Genomic DNA, 17,112 nt, shown 5'->3' on the forward strand with positions numbered 1-17,112 from the left:
CACACTCCTCAGCCTTCCCGGTAAGGTCTATTCAGGTGTACTGGAGAGGAGGCTATGCCAGATAGTTGAACCTCGGATTCAGGAGGAACAGTGTGGTTTTCGTCCTGGTCGTGGAACTGTGGACCAGCTCTATACTCTCGGCAGGGTCCTTGAGGGTGCATGGGAGTTTGCCCAACCAGTCTACATGTGTTTTGTGGACTTGGAGAAGGCATTCGACCGTGTCCCTCGGGAAGTCCTGTGGGGAGTGCTCAGAGAGTATGGGGTATCGGACTGTCTGATTGTGGCAGTCCGCTCCCTGTATGATCAGTGCCAGAGCTTGGTCCGCATTGCCGGCAGTAAGTCGGACACGTTTCCAGTGAGGGTTGGACTCCGCCAAGGCTGCCCTTTGTCACCCATTCTGTTCATAACTTATGGACAGAATTTCTAGGCGCAGTCAAGGCGTTGAGGGGATCCTGTCTGGTGGCTGTGGGATTAGGTCTCTGCTTTTTGCAGATGATGTGGTCCTGATGGCTTCATCTGGCCAGGATCTTCAGCTCTCACTGGATCGGTTCGCAGCTGAGTGTGAAGCGACTGGGATGAGAATCAGCACCTCCAAGTCCGAGTCCATGGTTCTCGCCCGGAAAAGGGTGGAGTGCCATCTCCGGGTTGGGGAGAAGATCTTGCCCCAAGTGGAGGAGTTCAAGTACCTCGGAGTCTTGTTCACGAGTGAGGGAAGAGTGGATCGTGAGATCGACACGCGAATCGGTGCGGCGTCTTCAGTAATGCGGACGCTGTATCGATCCGTTGTGGTGAAGAAGGAGCTGAGCCGGAAGGCAAAGCTCTCAATTTACCGGTCGATCTACGTTCCCATCCTCACCTATGGTCATGAGCTTTGGGTTATGACCGAAAGGACACAAGCGGCCGAAATGAGTTTCCTCCGCCGGGTGGCGGGGCTCTCCCTTAGAGATAGGGTGAGAAGCTCTGTCATCCGGGGGGAGCTCAAAGTAAAGCCGCTGCTCCTCCACATCGAGAGGAGCCAGATGAGGTGGTTCGGGCATCTGGTCAGGATGCCACCCGAGCGCCTCCCTAGGGAGGTGTTTAGGGCACGTCCGACCGGTAGGAGGCCACGGGGAAGACCCAGGACACGTTGGGAAGACTATGTCTCCCGGCTGGCCTGGGAACGCCTCGGGATCCCCCGGGAGGAGCTGGACGAAGTGGCTGGGGAGAGGGAAGTCTGGGCTTCCCTGCTTAGGCTGCTGCCCCCGCAACCCGACCTTGGATAAGCGGAAGAAGATGGATGGATGGATGGATGGAGCGGTAAAAAATTGATTATCAACCCACTCGTTCATTTACTGTTTCTATCTGTTTTAATGTGTTCCATCTACACTTCTGTTAAATTGTAATAAGAACGTATTATTCTGTTGTTTGGATACTTAACATAAGTTTTGGGTGATACCACACAATTTGGCGTAATTTTAATACCAAGTACTTACAGGGTGATACATCGGTCATAATTAAAGTTCTCCTGTGACCAGCGAAGTATTTTGTGACTTTATGAACAATGAAAAAGACAAACGATTTTGTAATTATAAAAAATGTTGATCATTGTAGTATCGACTATATACGGGTCGTTTTCTTGTAATCTCGGGGGAATTCAATCGATCGCAACTGGACTGTTTGGTTTGTCTTTGAAGACGTTTCGCCTCTCATCGGAGTAGGCTTCGTCAGTTCATGCTCATAGACTTAAATTGGTCAGATATAAACCCCAATAATGTATACTCCAATATAGGTCTGGACAATTATGGCCAAAATAATCACGATTATTTTGATTGATATTGTAATCACAATTAATTCCCCCTCCTAGGAGTGTTGATCTCATTGGAGGGGGGACCCATGTTGCCTCTTTGGGCTGTGCCCGGCCACCAAGCGCCTGTCATCGAGCCCCACCTCCAAGCCTGGCTCCAGATGGGGGCCCGGTAACCGGCGTCCGGGCGAGGGAAAGCTCGTTCCTTGATTTTGTCTCTTCATAAAAGGTCTTTGAGAACTGCAACCAGTTTTTTTTTAACAGTTGTAGGGCACCCAGAATGTCGTTACTATGAAGACAAAACGTCAAAACGATACAATACTAAAATTGTTGCCGTGTGACTCTTCCCATAATCCATACTTACCGTATTTTTCGGACTTTTTCATAGTTTATGTGCAACTTATATATGTTTTTTTCTTTTTTTACTATGCATTTTCGGCAGGTGCGACTTATACTCCGGTGCGACTTATACTCCAAAACATACGGTACATTTCTACCTAAATCTTCGAGCATCTATTTAAAATCTGAAATCACATTGCTTCCATTTAGTGACGACTGGAAACAATTTGCATGTGCACAGCATGCACACATTAAGAATAAAGAACTGTTCACTGTGCCCTCAATTACATGATGCACTTTGTGTAAGTACACAATGTTCTGCACGCATGAGATTCATGAGTAATTGAAATTTAAACAGACAGACAGAGAATTAAGAGAATGTTTTTAAATGCCTGATGCCATTGTTGGAAATCTGGATGTAAAAACATGTTTTGGTTTGATAGGCTGGGGAATCCAAAGAAAATCTGCACCGGAGCCTGAAGGGTTTATCCGCATATTCAAATAGAATTATGAACATTTTGAGATGAAAACAATCTCGTAATTGCAGCCATTCTTTTTCGTACATGCTTTGCCCAATGGAACATTAAAGTCAATGTATCACAGAAAGAAAATGGAAAGCAACCAAAAGAATACATTATTTTTATATATATATATATATATATATATATATACACACACATACATACATACATACATACATACGTGTGTATATATATATATATACAGTGGGGCAAAAAAGTATTTAGTCAGCCACCAATTGTGCAAGTTCTCCCACTTTAAATGATGACAGAGGTCTATAATTTTCATCATAGGTACACTTCAACTGTGAGAGACAGAATGTGAATCCAGGAATTCACATTGTAGGATTTTTAAATAATTTATTTGTAAATTATGGTGGAAAATAAGTATTTGGTCAAGAACAAAAATTCAACTCAATACTTTGTAATATAACCTTTGTTGGCAATAACAGAGGTCAAACGATTACTATAGGTCTTTACCAGGTTTGCACACACAGTAGCTGGTATTTTGGCCCATTCCTCCATGTAGATCTTCTCGAGAGCAGTGATGTTTTGGGGCTGTCGCCGAGCAATACGGACTTTCAACTCCCTCCACAGATTTTCTATGGGGTTGAGGTCTGGAGACTGGCTAGGCCACTCCAGGACTTTCAAATGCTTCTTACGGAGCCACTCCTTTGTTGCCCGGGCGGTGTGTTTGGGATCATTGTCATGCTGGAAGACCCAGCCACGTTTCATCTTCAAAGCTCTCACTGATGGAAGGAGGTTTTGGCTCAAAATCTCACGATTCATGGCCGCATTCATTCTTTCCTTAACACGGATCAGTCGTCCTGTCCCCTTACCAGAAAAACAGCCCCAAAACATGATGTTTCCACCCCCATGCTTCACAGTAGGTATGGTGTTCTTGGCATGCAACTCAGTATTCTTCTTCCTCCAAACACGACGAGTTGAGTTTATACCAAAAAGTTCTATTTTGGTTTCATCTGACCACATGACATTCTCCCAATCCTCTGCTGTATCATCCATGTGCTCTCTGGCAAACTTCAGACGGGCCTGGACATGCACTGGCTTAAGCAGGGGGACACGTCTGGCACTGCAGGATTTGATTCCATGTCGGCGTAGTGTGTTACTGATGGTAACCTTTGTTACTTTGGTCCCAGCTCTCTGCAGGTCATTCACCAGGTCCCCCCCGTGTGGTTCTGGGATTTTTGCTCACCGTTCTCATGATCATTTTGACCCCACGGGATGAGATCTTGCGTGGAGCCCCAGATCGAGGGAGATTATCAGTGGTCTTGTATGTCTTCCATTTTCTGATAATTGCTCCCACAGTTGATTTTTTCACACCAAGCTGCTTGCCTATTGTAGATTCACTCCTCACAGTCTGGTGCAGGTCTACAATTCTTTTCCTGGTGTCCTTCGACAGCTCTTTGGTCTTGGCCATAGTGGAGTTTGGAGTCTGACTGTTTGAGGCTGTGGACAGGTGTCTTTTATACAGATAACGAGTTCAAACAGGTTTATTAATTAATACAGGTAACGAGTGGAGGACAGAAGAGCTTCTTAAAGAAGAAGTTACAGGTCTGTGAGAGCCAGAGATCTTCCTTGTTTGAAGTGACCAAATATTTATTTTCCACCATAATTTACAAATAAATTCTGTAAAATTCCTACAATGTGAATTCCTGGATTTTTTTTCACATTCTGTCTCTCACAGTTGAAATGTACCTATGATGAAAATTACAGACCTCTGTCATAATTTTAAGTGGGAGAACTTGCACAATTGGTGGCTGACTAAATACTTTTTTGCCCCACTGTATATATATATATATATATATATATATATATATATATATATATATATATATATATATATATATATATATATACATATATATATATTTGTGCACATATGCACACACAGACAGACAGACAGACATGAGACTGCTGAATTAATTATTTAAAAATAATACTGTCAAGTGAGCTTATCATTTTGGTTGCCTTGGTTGTGCAAAGACCTTGGAAAACATAGCAATCCCTGAGCGTTTCATAAGTCTCCCTGGAAAACACTTTCATGGTTTCAAGGATCTTGAGACACTTCATGGCCGTTTCCACTTGTTTGCCATCTTCAGGCTCAGTCGATGTCTTGATTAGTTGTTTTTCATGTCTTTGGCACGTGTCATTTACTAGTCACATTTTTTTTGGGGGGGGGGGCTGTGTGAATGTTCTAAAAAATATTCTAGGTTCAGAAAAAAGGATGAATAAAACTAAAACGCATGGTCAGACCTGTTCTCGTATACTACAATACACAAGTGGATGTCACACCATTATTGGGTGTTTGAGGATGGTAAATTGCATTTTCAGCAACAGTTTTGAAAAACACAATCTAAATTACTTTCCAGGTAAAATGGTCCATGTTGCTTTCTAAAACAACAGTTTGGCACAAATCTAACCAGAAAAGTATTCCAAGACCGCAGACCTATGCCAAACACTATCACTATCACTATCTAAGGATGCAACGATTAAAGATTGTGACTATTCAATTATAGTCTGAGTAATAATCACGGTTTCACCATTATCACAATTATTATTAGGGAATGACTAGAGATGTCCGATAATATCGGACTGCCGATATTATCGGCCGATAAATGCTATAAAATGTAATATCGTAAATTATCGGTATCGGTTTCAAAAAATAAAATGTATGACTTTTTAAAACGCCGCTGTACGGAGTGGTACACAGACGTAGGGAGAAGTACAGAGTCTCTCCATAAGTGTGTATAACTGGTGTAACTTTGTTTTCGTTCTGTGCAGGAAGTACCTAAAATAACGTGCCACCATCGCCCCTTTTCCACTGCAGCAATTCCTGAGCAGATTCAGAGTAGGATTTCAGAGCCTTTGTTTTCTATTGTCAAGGCACCAGGGGTTGCCACTCACTCCAGAGTTTCAAATTCAATCCTGGCTCCCCAACAGAGGTTGAAGCAGCGAGCTAAACCATCCACCTAATGACAACGGCAGGGGGAATTTCTAGAGAACACAGGCGATTTACCTCCATCTTGTTTGTTGCAACACAGCACAAAGCTAACTTTTTGTATAATTAAAATGGAAAACGCCACCAAATCCTGGACGCCCAATGCTGACTGCCAACTGCTGTTTATTTTCTATTTGAAAAAATTAGTGAAGCCCCACCCACCTCTGAACGACATCTGCAGCAGGCGTATATATATATATATATATATATATATATATATATATATATATATATATATATATATATATATATATATATATATATATATATATATATATATAAACACACATATAGATATGTATGTATGTACGTGTGTGTGTGTGTGTGTATATATATATATATATGTATATATATATATATGTATGTGTGGGAAAAAAAATCACAAGACTATTTCATCTCTACAGGCCTGTTTCATGAGGGGGGGTACCCTCAATCATCAGGAGATTTTAATGGGAGCATTCACATACCATGGTTTATATAGGGCACAGAGTGGGTGGGTACAGGCTGGCGTAGGGGCGTGGTGATTGGCTCATGTGTTACCTAGGAGGTGTTTCCGTCTGTGGCGGCATGCTGTTACAATTTCGCTGCGCTTGTTGAGGGATGACAGGTCTGGACGGTAAATAATAAACAGTTTCTCTTTCAAGCATAGGTTGCATCTTTTATTACCACTATTGTAAGGTGTGCTGGATGCAAGAATTTGCCATGTTATTGAATATTCAACATTATTGTCTTTGAGGTCCCAAATGTGTTTGCTGAGTTCTGTGGTATTCCGCAGGTTTTGGTTCCTGAAAGAAGCCTTGTGATTGTTCCATCTGGTTTTGAATTCTCCCTCGGTTAATCCTACATATGTGTCGGATGTGTTAATGTCCTTGCGTATTACCTTAGATTGGTAGACAACTGATGTTTGTAAGCACCCCCCGTTGAGAGGGCAATCAGGTTTCTTTCGACAGTTACAGCCTTTGTTGGTTTTGGAGTCGCTCTGTCCGGGGGCCGACGGCTCATTTGCAATTGTTTTGTTGTGGTTTGAGATGATTTGTCGTATATTGTTCATACAGCTGTAGCTCAATTTAATGTTGTTCTTGTTGAATACTTTTCTTAGGGTGTTGTCTTTGGGAAAGTGTTTGTCAATCAGATTGAGGAATTTGTGTCCAATGTTAGTTGAGACGTTTTTGCTGTATGGGGGGTTGTACCAGATGATGTCGTTTCGTTTTCTGTTCTTTTTTGGCTGGTTTCCTGGCATGGGTTCATAGGTGAGGGTGAAATTGTATCCGCTTTCATCAAGGGCTTTTTGGTACGGGGGGGTTGCTTGGTCAAATTCAGCTTTGCTAGATGACAGCATCGATAGCCAATCTAAGGTAATACGCAAGGACATTAACACATCCGACACATATGTAGGATTAACCGAGGGAGAATTCAAAACCAGATGGAACAATCACAAGGCTTCTTTCAGGAACCAAAACCTGCGGAATACCACAGAACTCAGCAAACACATTTGGGACCTCAAAGACAATAATGTTGAATATTCAATAACATGGCAAATTCTTGCATCCAGCACACCTTACAATAGTGGTAATAAAAGATGCAACCTATGCTTGAAAGAGAAACTGTTTATTATTTACCGTCCAGACCTGTCATCCCTCAACAAGCGCAGCGAAATTGTAACAGCATGCCGCCACAGACGGAAACACCTCCTAGGTAACACATGAGCCAATCACCACGCCCCTACGCCAGCCTGTACCCACCCACTCTGTGCCCTATATAAACCATGGTATGTGAATGCTCCCATTAAAATCTCCTGATGATTGAGGGTACCCCCCCTCATGAAACAGGCCTGTAGAGATGAAATAGTCTTGTGATTTTTTTTCCCACACATACATATATTGCGCTCTACTACGGTATCGAGCACTATTTTTTGGATAACCTTATTAAGACATATATATATATATATATATATATATATATATATATATATATATATATATATATATATGAATAAATACTTATCGAACCGTGACACTAACATATTGAACCGAAACGTGGATTTTGTGTAGCATCACACCTCTAAGCGACTTTAAATTAAAAAAAAGCTTGTAATACACAGATTTGGCAACTCGGCTAGGAACTCTGGTGATAAGTCACAGTGACAGTGGATGAAAATAAATGTGTTACTCAACATCATACTGAACTCCACCACTACTGTATGGACTGAGGGCCACACAAGACGCACGTTAATCACGTTAGAAATAAAAATAGTGCCGTTAAAGGAAAATTGTGTTTGTTATCCCTAGTTTTGAATGGTTTGTGTTTCTGATTCGGTGCGTGTCGTCCATCACACTCATGTTGTCATTTGGAGTGGTTGGAGGGCCACGCCTGGTAGGCATGAGTGCTTGTGGCACTGGGGAGCTGCGGTTAATTTAGGGAAACATTGAACTGATTTACTACTGACGATAAACAGGAACATTCTTGGAAGCATACAACTTATAACAATCTTAACTGTGGTCAGGAAGCTGCAGACAATCATACCCACAAAACATAAATGAAACCTCTAGAACAGGGGTGCTCATTACGTCGATCGCGAGCTACCGGTCGATCTCGGAGGGTGTGTCAGTCGATCACTAGCCAGGCATTAAAAAAATAGTCCTAAAAATGAGCGACCATAAATCTTCACTATGACGTCACTTTTGTCAATTGATTGACATTCACGGCACCCGAGGGTCTTCTGAGATGACGCTGGCTGCTGCCAGCTCATTAAAATGACCGACTGGAAGGCGAGAAACACTTTATTTCAACAGACTCTGGCGCCGTACCTGTCGTCAAAACTCCAAAGACCGACTGCACAGTTGCGCTAACAAAATAAGAGTCTCAGAAAGGTGGCGTGCACAAGCTAGCAAGCTACGGAGTTTGCCGACAATGTATTTCTTGTAAAGTGTATACAAAGGAGTACGGAAGCTGGACAAATAAGATGCCAAAAACCAACCACTTTCATGTGGTATTGGACAGAAAGGAGGACTGTTTTTCTCCGCCATTCAAAAATGCGGACCTTATCAGCACCACTGCATAATCAATGCAAGTCATCAGAATCAGGTAATACACCAACTTATATTCTTGTCTTCATGAAAGAAAGGAATCTATATGTGTTAAACATGCTTGTATTATCATTAAACACCTTTTACTTGTTAACAATATTAACTATATGTGTTAAACATGCTTGTATTATCTTTAAACATCTTTAACTTATTAACAATATTAACTATATGTGTTAAACATGCTTGTATTATCATTAAACACCTTTAATTTTTTAACAATATTAACTATATGTGTTAAACATGCTTTCATTATCTTTAAACACCTTTTACTTGTTAACAATATTAACTATATGTATTAAACATGCTTGTATTATCATTAAACACCTTTAATTTTTTAACAATATTAACTATATGTGTTAAACATGCTTGTATTATCTTTAAACACCTTTTACTTGTTAACAATATTAACTATATGTATTAAACATACTTGTATTATCATTAAACACCTTTAATTTTTTAACAATATTAACTATATGTGTTAAACATGCTTGTATTATCTTTAAACACCTTTTACTTGTTAACAATATTAACTATATGTATTAAACATACTTGTATTATCATTAAACACCTTTAATTTATTAACAATATTAACTATATGAGTTAAAAATGCTTTCATTATCTTTAAACACCTTTTACTTGTTAACAATATTAACTATATGTATTAAACATACTTGTATTATCATTAAACACCTTTAATTTTTTAACAATATTAACTATATGTGTTAAACATGCTTGTATTATCTTTAAACACCTTTTACTTGTTAACAATATTAACTATATGTGTTAAACATGCTTGTATTATCATTAAACACCTTTAACTTGTTAACAAAAACATATATTTCATAAATAAGTAAATATAAATTACCGGTATATATATGAATGAGGTAGATCCCCACGACTTGATCAATTGAAAAGTAGCTCGCCTGCAGAAAACGTGTGAGCACCCCTGCTCTAGAATAAATGATAAAAATAGATACTATTAGAATAAAATGTGAGTACACACTGCTCATGGTTAGTTAAGGTGGGAAGCCAAGATAAAAATGCATGCTTTTCATATCTCCACTTGAAAAGAAAAGTGTTTGAGAGGCCAAAGCTGAGAGTGGAACAGATGGACATGAAGAGGAACACAGGATGACTGAGGTGATAAGGTGAGAGATGGAAAAACCTCAGAGAAAAATATCAGGTTTAATTTAAACTAAAAAAAAACAAAACAGAACTGCATTACATAGAGCTGTTGGCATGCCATCTGCACACATCCACCTGAAGTAGGGCCAAGTGAACTACAACGTCGGATTTGTTTTATCACAATAAGCTCCACTGCCATGATAACCTTATTATAAGGATTGGATAACATCTCTCATTCAAGAGTCTGCCTGTACTTATTTTGCTGGATAAGCTGTAAGAGTGTCCTTGTGTCCCGATTTTCAGGACTTGTTGTTTTGCTTTATTTCGGGAAAAAATTGTTATGATATGACAAAAAAAACACCTTAATTGTAGCACAGCAGAGAAGACGCAAGTTAAAGGGGAACATTATCACAATTTCAGAAGGGTTAAAACCATTAAAAATCAGTTCCCAGTGGCTTATCTTATTTTTCAAAGTTTTTTTCAAAATTTTACCCATCCATCCATCCATCTTCTTCCGCTTATCCGAGGTCGGGTCGCGGGGGCAGCAGCTTAAGCAGGGAAGCCCAGACTTCCCTCTCCCCAGCCACTTCGTCCAGCTCCTCCCGGGGGATCCCGAGGCGTTCCCAGGCCAGCCGGGAGACATAGTCTTCCCAGCGTGTCCTGGGTCTTCCCCGTGGCCTCCTACCGGTCGGACGTGCCCGAAACACCTTCCTAGGGAGGCGTTCGGGTGGCATCCTGACCAGATGCCCGAACCACCTCATCTGGCTCCTCTCCATGTGGAGGAGCAGCGGCTTTACTTTGAGCTCCCCCCGAATGACAGAGCTTCTCACCCTATCTCTAAGGGAGAGCCCCGCCACTCGGCGGAGGAAACTCATTTCGGCCGCTTGTACCCGAGATCTTGTCCTTTCGGTCATGACCCAAAGCTCATGACCATAGGTGAGGATGGGAACGTAGATCGACCGGTAAATCGAGAGCTTTGCCTTCCGGCTCAGCTCCTTCTTCACCACAAAGGATCGATACAGCGTCCGCATTACTGAAGACGCCGCACCGATCCGCCTGTCGATCTCACGATCCACTCTTCCCCCACTCGTGAACAAGACTCCGAGGTACTTGAACTCCTCCACTTGGGGCAGGGTCTCCTCCCCAACCCGGAGATGGCACTCCACCCTTTTCCGAGCGAGAACCATGGACTCGGACTTGGAGGTGCTGATTCTCATCCCAGTCGCTTCACACTCGGCTGCGAACCGATCCAGTGAGAGCTGAAGATCCTGGCCAGATGAAGCCATCAGGACCACATCATCTGCAAAAAGCAGAGACCTAATCCTGCAGCCACCAAACCAGATCCCCTCAACGCCTTGACTGCGCCTAGAAATTCTGTCCATAAAAGTTATGAACAGAATCGGTGACAAAGGGCAGCCTTGGCGGAGTCCAACCCTCACTGGAAACGTGTCCGACTTACTACCGGCAATGCGGACCAAGCTCTGACACTGATCATACAGGGAGCGGACCGCCAAAATCAGACAGTCCGATACCCCATACTCTCTGAGCACTCCCCACAGGACTTCCCGAGGGACACGGTCGAATGCCTTCTCCAAGTCCACAAAACACATGTAGACTGGTTGGGCAAACTCCCATGCACCCTCAAGGACCCTGCCGAGAGTATAGAGCTGGTCCACAGTTCCACGACCAGGACGAAAACCACACTGTTCCTCCTGAATCCGAGGTTCGAAAATTTTACCCATCACGCAATATCCCTAAAAAAAGCTTCAAAGTGCCTGATTTTAACCATCGTTATATACACCCGTCCATTTTCCTGTGACGTCACATAGTGATGCCAACACAAACAAACATGGCGGATAGAACAGCAAGATATAGCGACATTAGCTCGGATTCAGACTCGGATTTCAGCGGCTTAAGCGATTCAACAGATTACGCATGTATTGAAACGGATGGTTGTAGTGTGGAGGCAGGTAGCGAAAACCAAATTGAAGAAGAAACTGAAGCTATTGAGCCATATCGGTTTGAACCGTATGCAAGCGAAACCCACGAAAACGACACGGGAGAAAGCCAGGACGAATTCGGCGATCGCCTTCTAACCAACGATTGGTATGTGTTTGTTTGGCATTAAAGGAAACTAACAACTATGAACTAGGTTTACAGCATATGAAATACATTTGGCAACAACATGCACTTTGAGAGTGCAGACAGCCCATTTCAGGCGCGCTAAGAACATATATTTTTCCACGATTTCAGCACTCAGGTTAACCATACCTAAATAGACACAAAATACTGCATTACACAAGACTACCCGAATGTACTCGAATGATTGAAAAAAGCTAAGTTATTGGTAAACACAGTTTATGTATAATAATTTACGTAAAACCGCGAGTAATGAATAAAGTTTTCATCAATAAATACCGGAGGGTGTGTTCTAACTATCGTGGGATCACACTCCTCAGCCTTCCCGGTAAGGTCTATTCAGGTGTACTGGAGTGGCTACGCCGGATAGTCGAACCTCGGATTTAGGAGGAACAGTGTGGTTTTCGTCCTGGTCGTGGAACTGTGGACCAGCTCTATACTCTCGGCAGGGTCCTTGAGGGTGCATGGGAGTTTGCCCAACCAGTCTACATGTGTTTTGTGGACTTGGAGAAGGCATTCGACCGTGTCCCTCGGGAAGTCCTGTGAGGAGTGCTCAGAGAGTATGGGGTATCAGACTGTCTGATAGTGGCAGTCCGCTCCCTGTATGATCAGTGCCAGAGCTTGGTCCGCATTGCCGGTAGTAAGTCGGACACGTTTCCAGTGAGGGTTGGACTCCGCCATGGCTGCCCTTTGTCACCGATTCTGTTCATAACTTTTATGGACAGAATTTCTAGGCGCAGTCAAGGCGTTGAGGGGATCTGGTTTGGTGGCTGCAGGATTAGGTCTCTGCTTTTTGCAGATGATGTGGTCCTGATGGCTTTATCTGGCCAGGATCTTCAGCTCTCACTGGATCGGTTCGCAGCTGAGTGTGAAGCGACTGGGATGAGAATCAGCACCTCCAAGTCCGAGTCCATGGTTCTCGCCCGGAAAAGGGTGGAGTGCCATCTCCGGGTTGGGGAGGAGATCTTGCCCCAAGTGGAGGAGTTCAAGTACCTCGGAGTCTTGTTCACGAGTGGGGGAAGAGTGGATCATGAGATCGACAGGCGGATCAGTGCGGCGTCTTCAGTAATGCGGACGCTGTATCGATCCGTTGTGGTGAAGAAGGAGCTGAGCCGGAAGGCAAAGCTCTCAATTTACCGGTCGATCTACGTTCCCATCCTCACCTATGGTCATGAGCTTTGGGTTATGACCGAAAGGACAAGATCACGGGTACAAGCGGCCGAAATGAGTTTCCTCCGCCGGGTGGCGGGGCTCTCCCTTAGAGATAGGGTGAGAAGCTCTGCCATCCGGGCGGAGCTCAAAGTAAAGCCACTGCTCCTCCACATCGAGAGGAGCCAGATGAGGTGGTTCGGGCATCTGGTCAGGATGCCACCCGAACGCCTCCCTAGGGAGGTGTTTAGGGCACGTCCCACCGGTAGGAGGCCGCGGGGAAGACCCAGGACACGTTGGGAAGACTATGTCTCCCGGCTGGCCTGGGAACGCCTCGGGGTCCCACAGGAAGAGCTGGACGAAGTGGCTGGGGAGAGGGAAGTCTGGGCTTCCCTGCTTAAGCTGCTGCCCCCGCGACCCGACCTCGGATAAGCGGAAGAAGATGGATGGATGGATGGATCAATAAATATATTCTGTAGACATACCCTCATCAGCTCTCTTTTCCTGAAAGCTGATCCGTCCAGTTTTGGAGTTGATGTCAGCATCTGCTCTGAGTGTCGCAGGATATCCACACATTCTTGCCATCTCTGTCGTAGCATAGCTTTCGTCGGTAAAGTGTGCGGAACAAACGACTGACCATTTCGTCGGCTTTCCCCACAGCCTCGTATTTTGAGCAAATTTCGTCCAATTTCTTGCCACTTTCGCATCTTTGGGCCACTGGTGCAACTTGAATCCGTCCCTGTTCGTGTTGTTACACCCTCTGACAACACACCGACAAAAGTGAGAAAATGGCGGATTGCTTCCCGATATCGCTCCAAGAGCGAATAATAGAAAGGCGTTTAATTCGCCAAAATTCACCCATTTAGAGTTCGAAAATCGGTTAAAAAAATATATGGTCTTTTTTCTGCAACATCAAGGTATATATTGACGCTTACATAGGTCTGGTGATAATGTTCCCCTTTAACAACACAACTTATCATTTCTTCATCAGAATAAGGTCCACTGCCAAGATATGAGGATAGTATAAGGACAGAATAGCTTACCTCTTGTAGCCTGGGATTGTCTCACTCTCCATACAGTCTTTGGGATCTCAAAGTTGTAGTTTGCAGGTAACACTTTCATGGCCTCCTTTAACTCGGGGTCATTGGTTATTTCATCAGGGATTTGATTGGCTACACGTCGAGGTCCTCGCACTGAACAGAAAGTTTGATCACAAACACACATTAATGTAGGAAGTCTTCAAAACCACAAACCAAAAATTGTTATAAAAAGGTTTTGGAGCTGAATACACAAAAATAATAACTGAGTGTGACTAAGAAGATCTATAAACTCTTATGGAAGAAATACTTTTTATAAGATTGAAAAGATTCAACAACATCAAGGTGGACTTTTAAAACTGCCTGTTTACTCACATTTCCCTTCTTCACTCACAAGAAATCCAAAAAGTGCAAAAGTACAGAGGCACATCACTTATTTCATTCTGGTTGGGTCCACTAGTTTGGCACTGAGGCCATTTAAGCCAATGTTGGACTCATAGTGCATTCGAAAAGTATTCAAAACGCTTTACTTTTTACTAGGGATGTCCCGATCCAGATTTGTGCACTTCCGATCCGATACCGATACTGACCGATACCGATACTGACCGATACTGGCCTATCCGAGCATGTATTAAAGTTTAAAGTTATTTAGCCTACTTAGTTGTCAGAATCATGTTGAAAAGGGTTTTAGTACTCTTGATAACAACTAGCCAGCTGAATTAGGGGAGTTTGAATAATACACAATGGTTGGTAACAAGAAACTGACCTGTTTATTCAAGGATAAACACAAAATAGACACAATTATACATGACAAACAGAAATGGCATCATTGAACTAGGGCTGGGCGATATGGCCTTTTTTTTAATATTGCGATATTTTAAGGCCATATTGCGATACACGATATATATCTCGATATTTTGCCTCAGCCTTGAATGAACACTCGATGCATATAATCACAGCAGTATGATGATTCTATGTGTTTTGATTGATTGATTGAGACTTTTATTAGTAGGTTGCACAGTGAAGTACATATTCCGTACAATTGACCACTAAATGGTAACACCCCAATAAGTTTTTCAACTTGTTTAAGTCGGGGTCCACTTATATTGATTCATGATACAGATATATACTATCAGATATATACTATCATCATAATACAGTCATCACACAAGATAATCACATTGAATTATTTACATTATTTATAATCCAGGGTGTGGAGGGGGGCGCCTGATGTAAGTGTCAAAAAGACGGCCAAAAGAGTTTGATATGAGAATAAATCTAAAGTTAAAATATAGGGTAGAAATGCACCCAATTGCAGGAAATGTAGTCTTGATTTTCAAAATGTTCTTTCAAGGCTTGCATGTCTACATTAAAACATTCTTCTTCATACTGCATTAATATATGCTACTTTTAAACTTTCATGCAGAGAAGGAAATCACAACTAAAAAAATCACTCATTTTTTCAGACGGTGTTGATGTGGAAATTTTTGCCTGGGCATTTTGATGGTGTGGACGTGTGGCACCAAATGGAGATAAGCGTTGCAATATTTGAACAATGATGACGAAAACTGTTTTCTCTGTCGTGTCCGTGTGTGGAAAATTGTTATGCGCTTATTTTTTTATTTGATTTTGTGCGTGGCATAGATTTGCCGTGCGCAGAGGACGCTTGAGCAGGCGCGCACCTTAGCGGCTGCGCTAGCATCACAGCTAACGTTAGCCATTTTGCTACCTCTCTGCTGGGAGAGGACGTATACGTATGTGACGTATGACGTGACAGTATGTGACATATGACGTGACAGTATGTGACGTATGACGTGACAGTATGTGACGTGTGTAAGAAGTTGCACTTGCTGTCTGTGAGAAGGAGACAGAAGAGAGAGTGAGAAGAGCCTGTAGTGTAATGCCAGCAGCTAAAAGCAACTGCGTGAGAATCCAGACTTGTGGATGTGTTGAAGGTGTGCTTGAAAATGCGGAACGGAAATAGGGAGTAGCAGACAAGTGGAATTTATTATTTGAATCTGTGCGTTGGAAAACACGGACCAGAGTTTTTTTTAAACTGGATCTGGATCGGCCTTTTCCCGTGCCTTGCCTATACGCATTTTTTGGCAAATATCGGCGGCCGATCCGATCCAAATATCGGATCGGGACATCCCTACTTTTTACACATTTTGTTATGCTACACTTACAGCCATATTCCAAAATTTAATACATTCATTGTTTTCACTCAAAATTCTACACACAATACACCATGATAACAATGTGAAAAACATGTTTTCTTAAATAAATGTTTGCAAATGTATTAAACATAAAAAAACTAAGAAATCACATGTACACAAATAATCACAGCCTTTTCCATGAAGCTCAAAAGTGAACTCAAGTGCATCCTGTTTTAACTGATCATCTTTCGGATGTTTCTACAGCTTAATTGAGGTCCATTCAGTCGATTGGAGATGATCTGGAAAGGCACACATCTGTCTATGTATAAGGTCCTACATTGGACAGTGCATGGCAGACCACAAACCAAGCATGAATTCAAAATGAATTGTCTGTAGACCACCGAGACACCTAGTCAAGTAGGTGACCAAGAACTAGAAGGCCACTCTGTAAGAGCTACAGCATTCCTCTGTGGAGAGAGAACAACCTTCCAGAAGGACAACCATCTCTGCAGAAATCCACCAATCAGGCCTGTATGGTAGAGTGGCCAGACAAAAGCCATTCCTTCAATAAAGTTAGCCAAAATGCACCTGAAGGACTCAGACCATGAGAAATCAAATGATCTGGTCTTATGAGACAAGGCTTGAACTCTTTGGTGTGAATTCCAGACGTCATGCTTGGAGGAAACCAGGCACCGCTCATCAGCAGACAAATACCATCCCTACAGTGAAGCATGGTGGTGGCACCATTGCCATTTTGCAGG

The 17,112-nt window shown here is 42.6% G+C and overlaps 1 protein-coding gene across 1 annotated transcript in view; it reads right to left on the bottom strand.

The window, feature by feature from the left end:
• Positions 1-17,112, bottom strand: part of dph1 (diphthamide biosynthesis 1) — a 260,590-nt gene that overhangs the window by 224,389 nt on the left and 19,089 nt on the right. Inside the window, exon 3 of the mRNA XM_061973227.1 lies at positions 14,202-14,351. Within this exon, the coding sequence (XP_061829211.1) occupies positions 14,202-14,351 (150 nt within the window). The remainder of the gene's footprint in view (positions 1-14,201; positions 14,352-17,112) is intronic.

Source organism: Nerophis lumbriciformis, linkage group LG17 (assembly GCF_033978685.3).
Source record: "Nerophis lumbriciformis linkage group LG17, RoL_Nlum_v2.1, whole genome shotgun sequence".
Classification (NCBI taxonomy): domain Eukaryota; kingdom Metazoa; phylum Chordata; class Actinopteri; order Syngnathiformes; family Syngnathidae; genus Nerophis; species Nerophis lumbriciformis.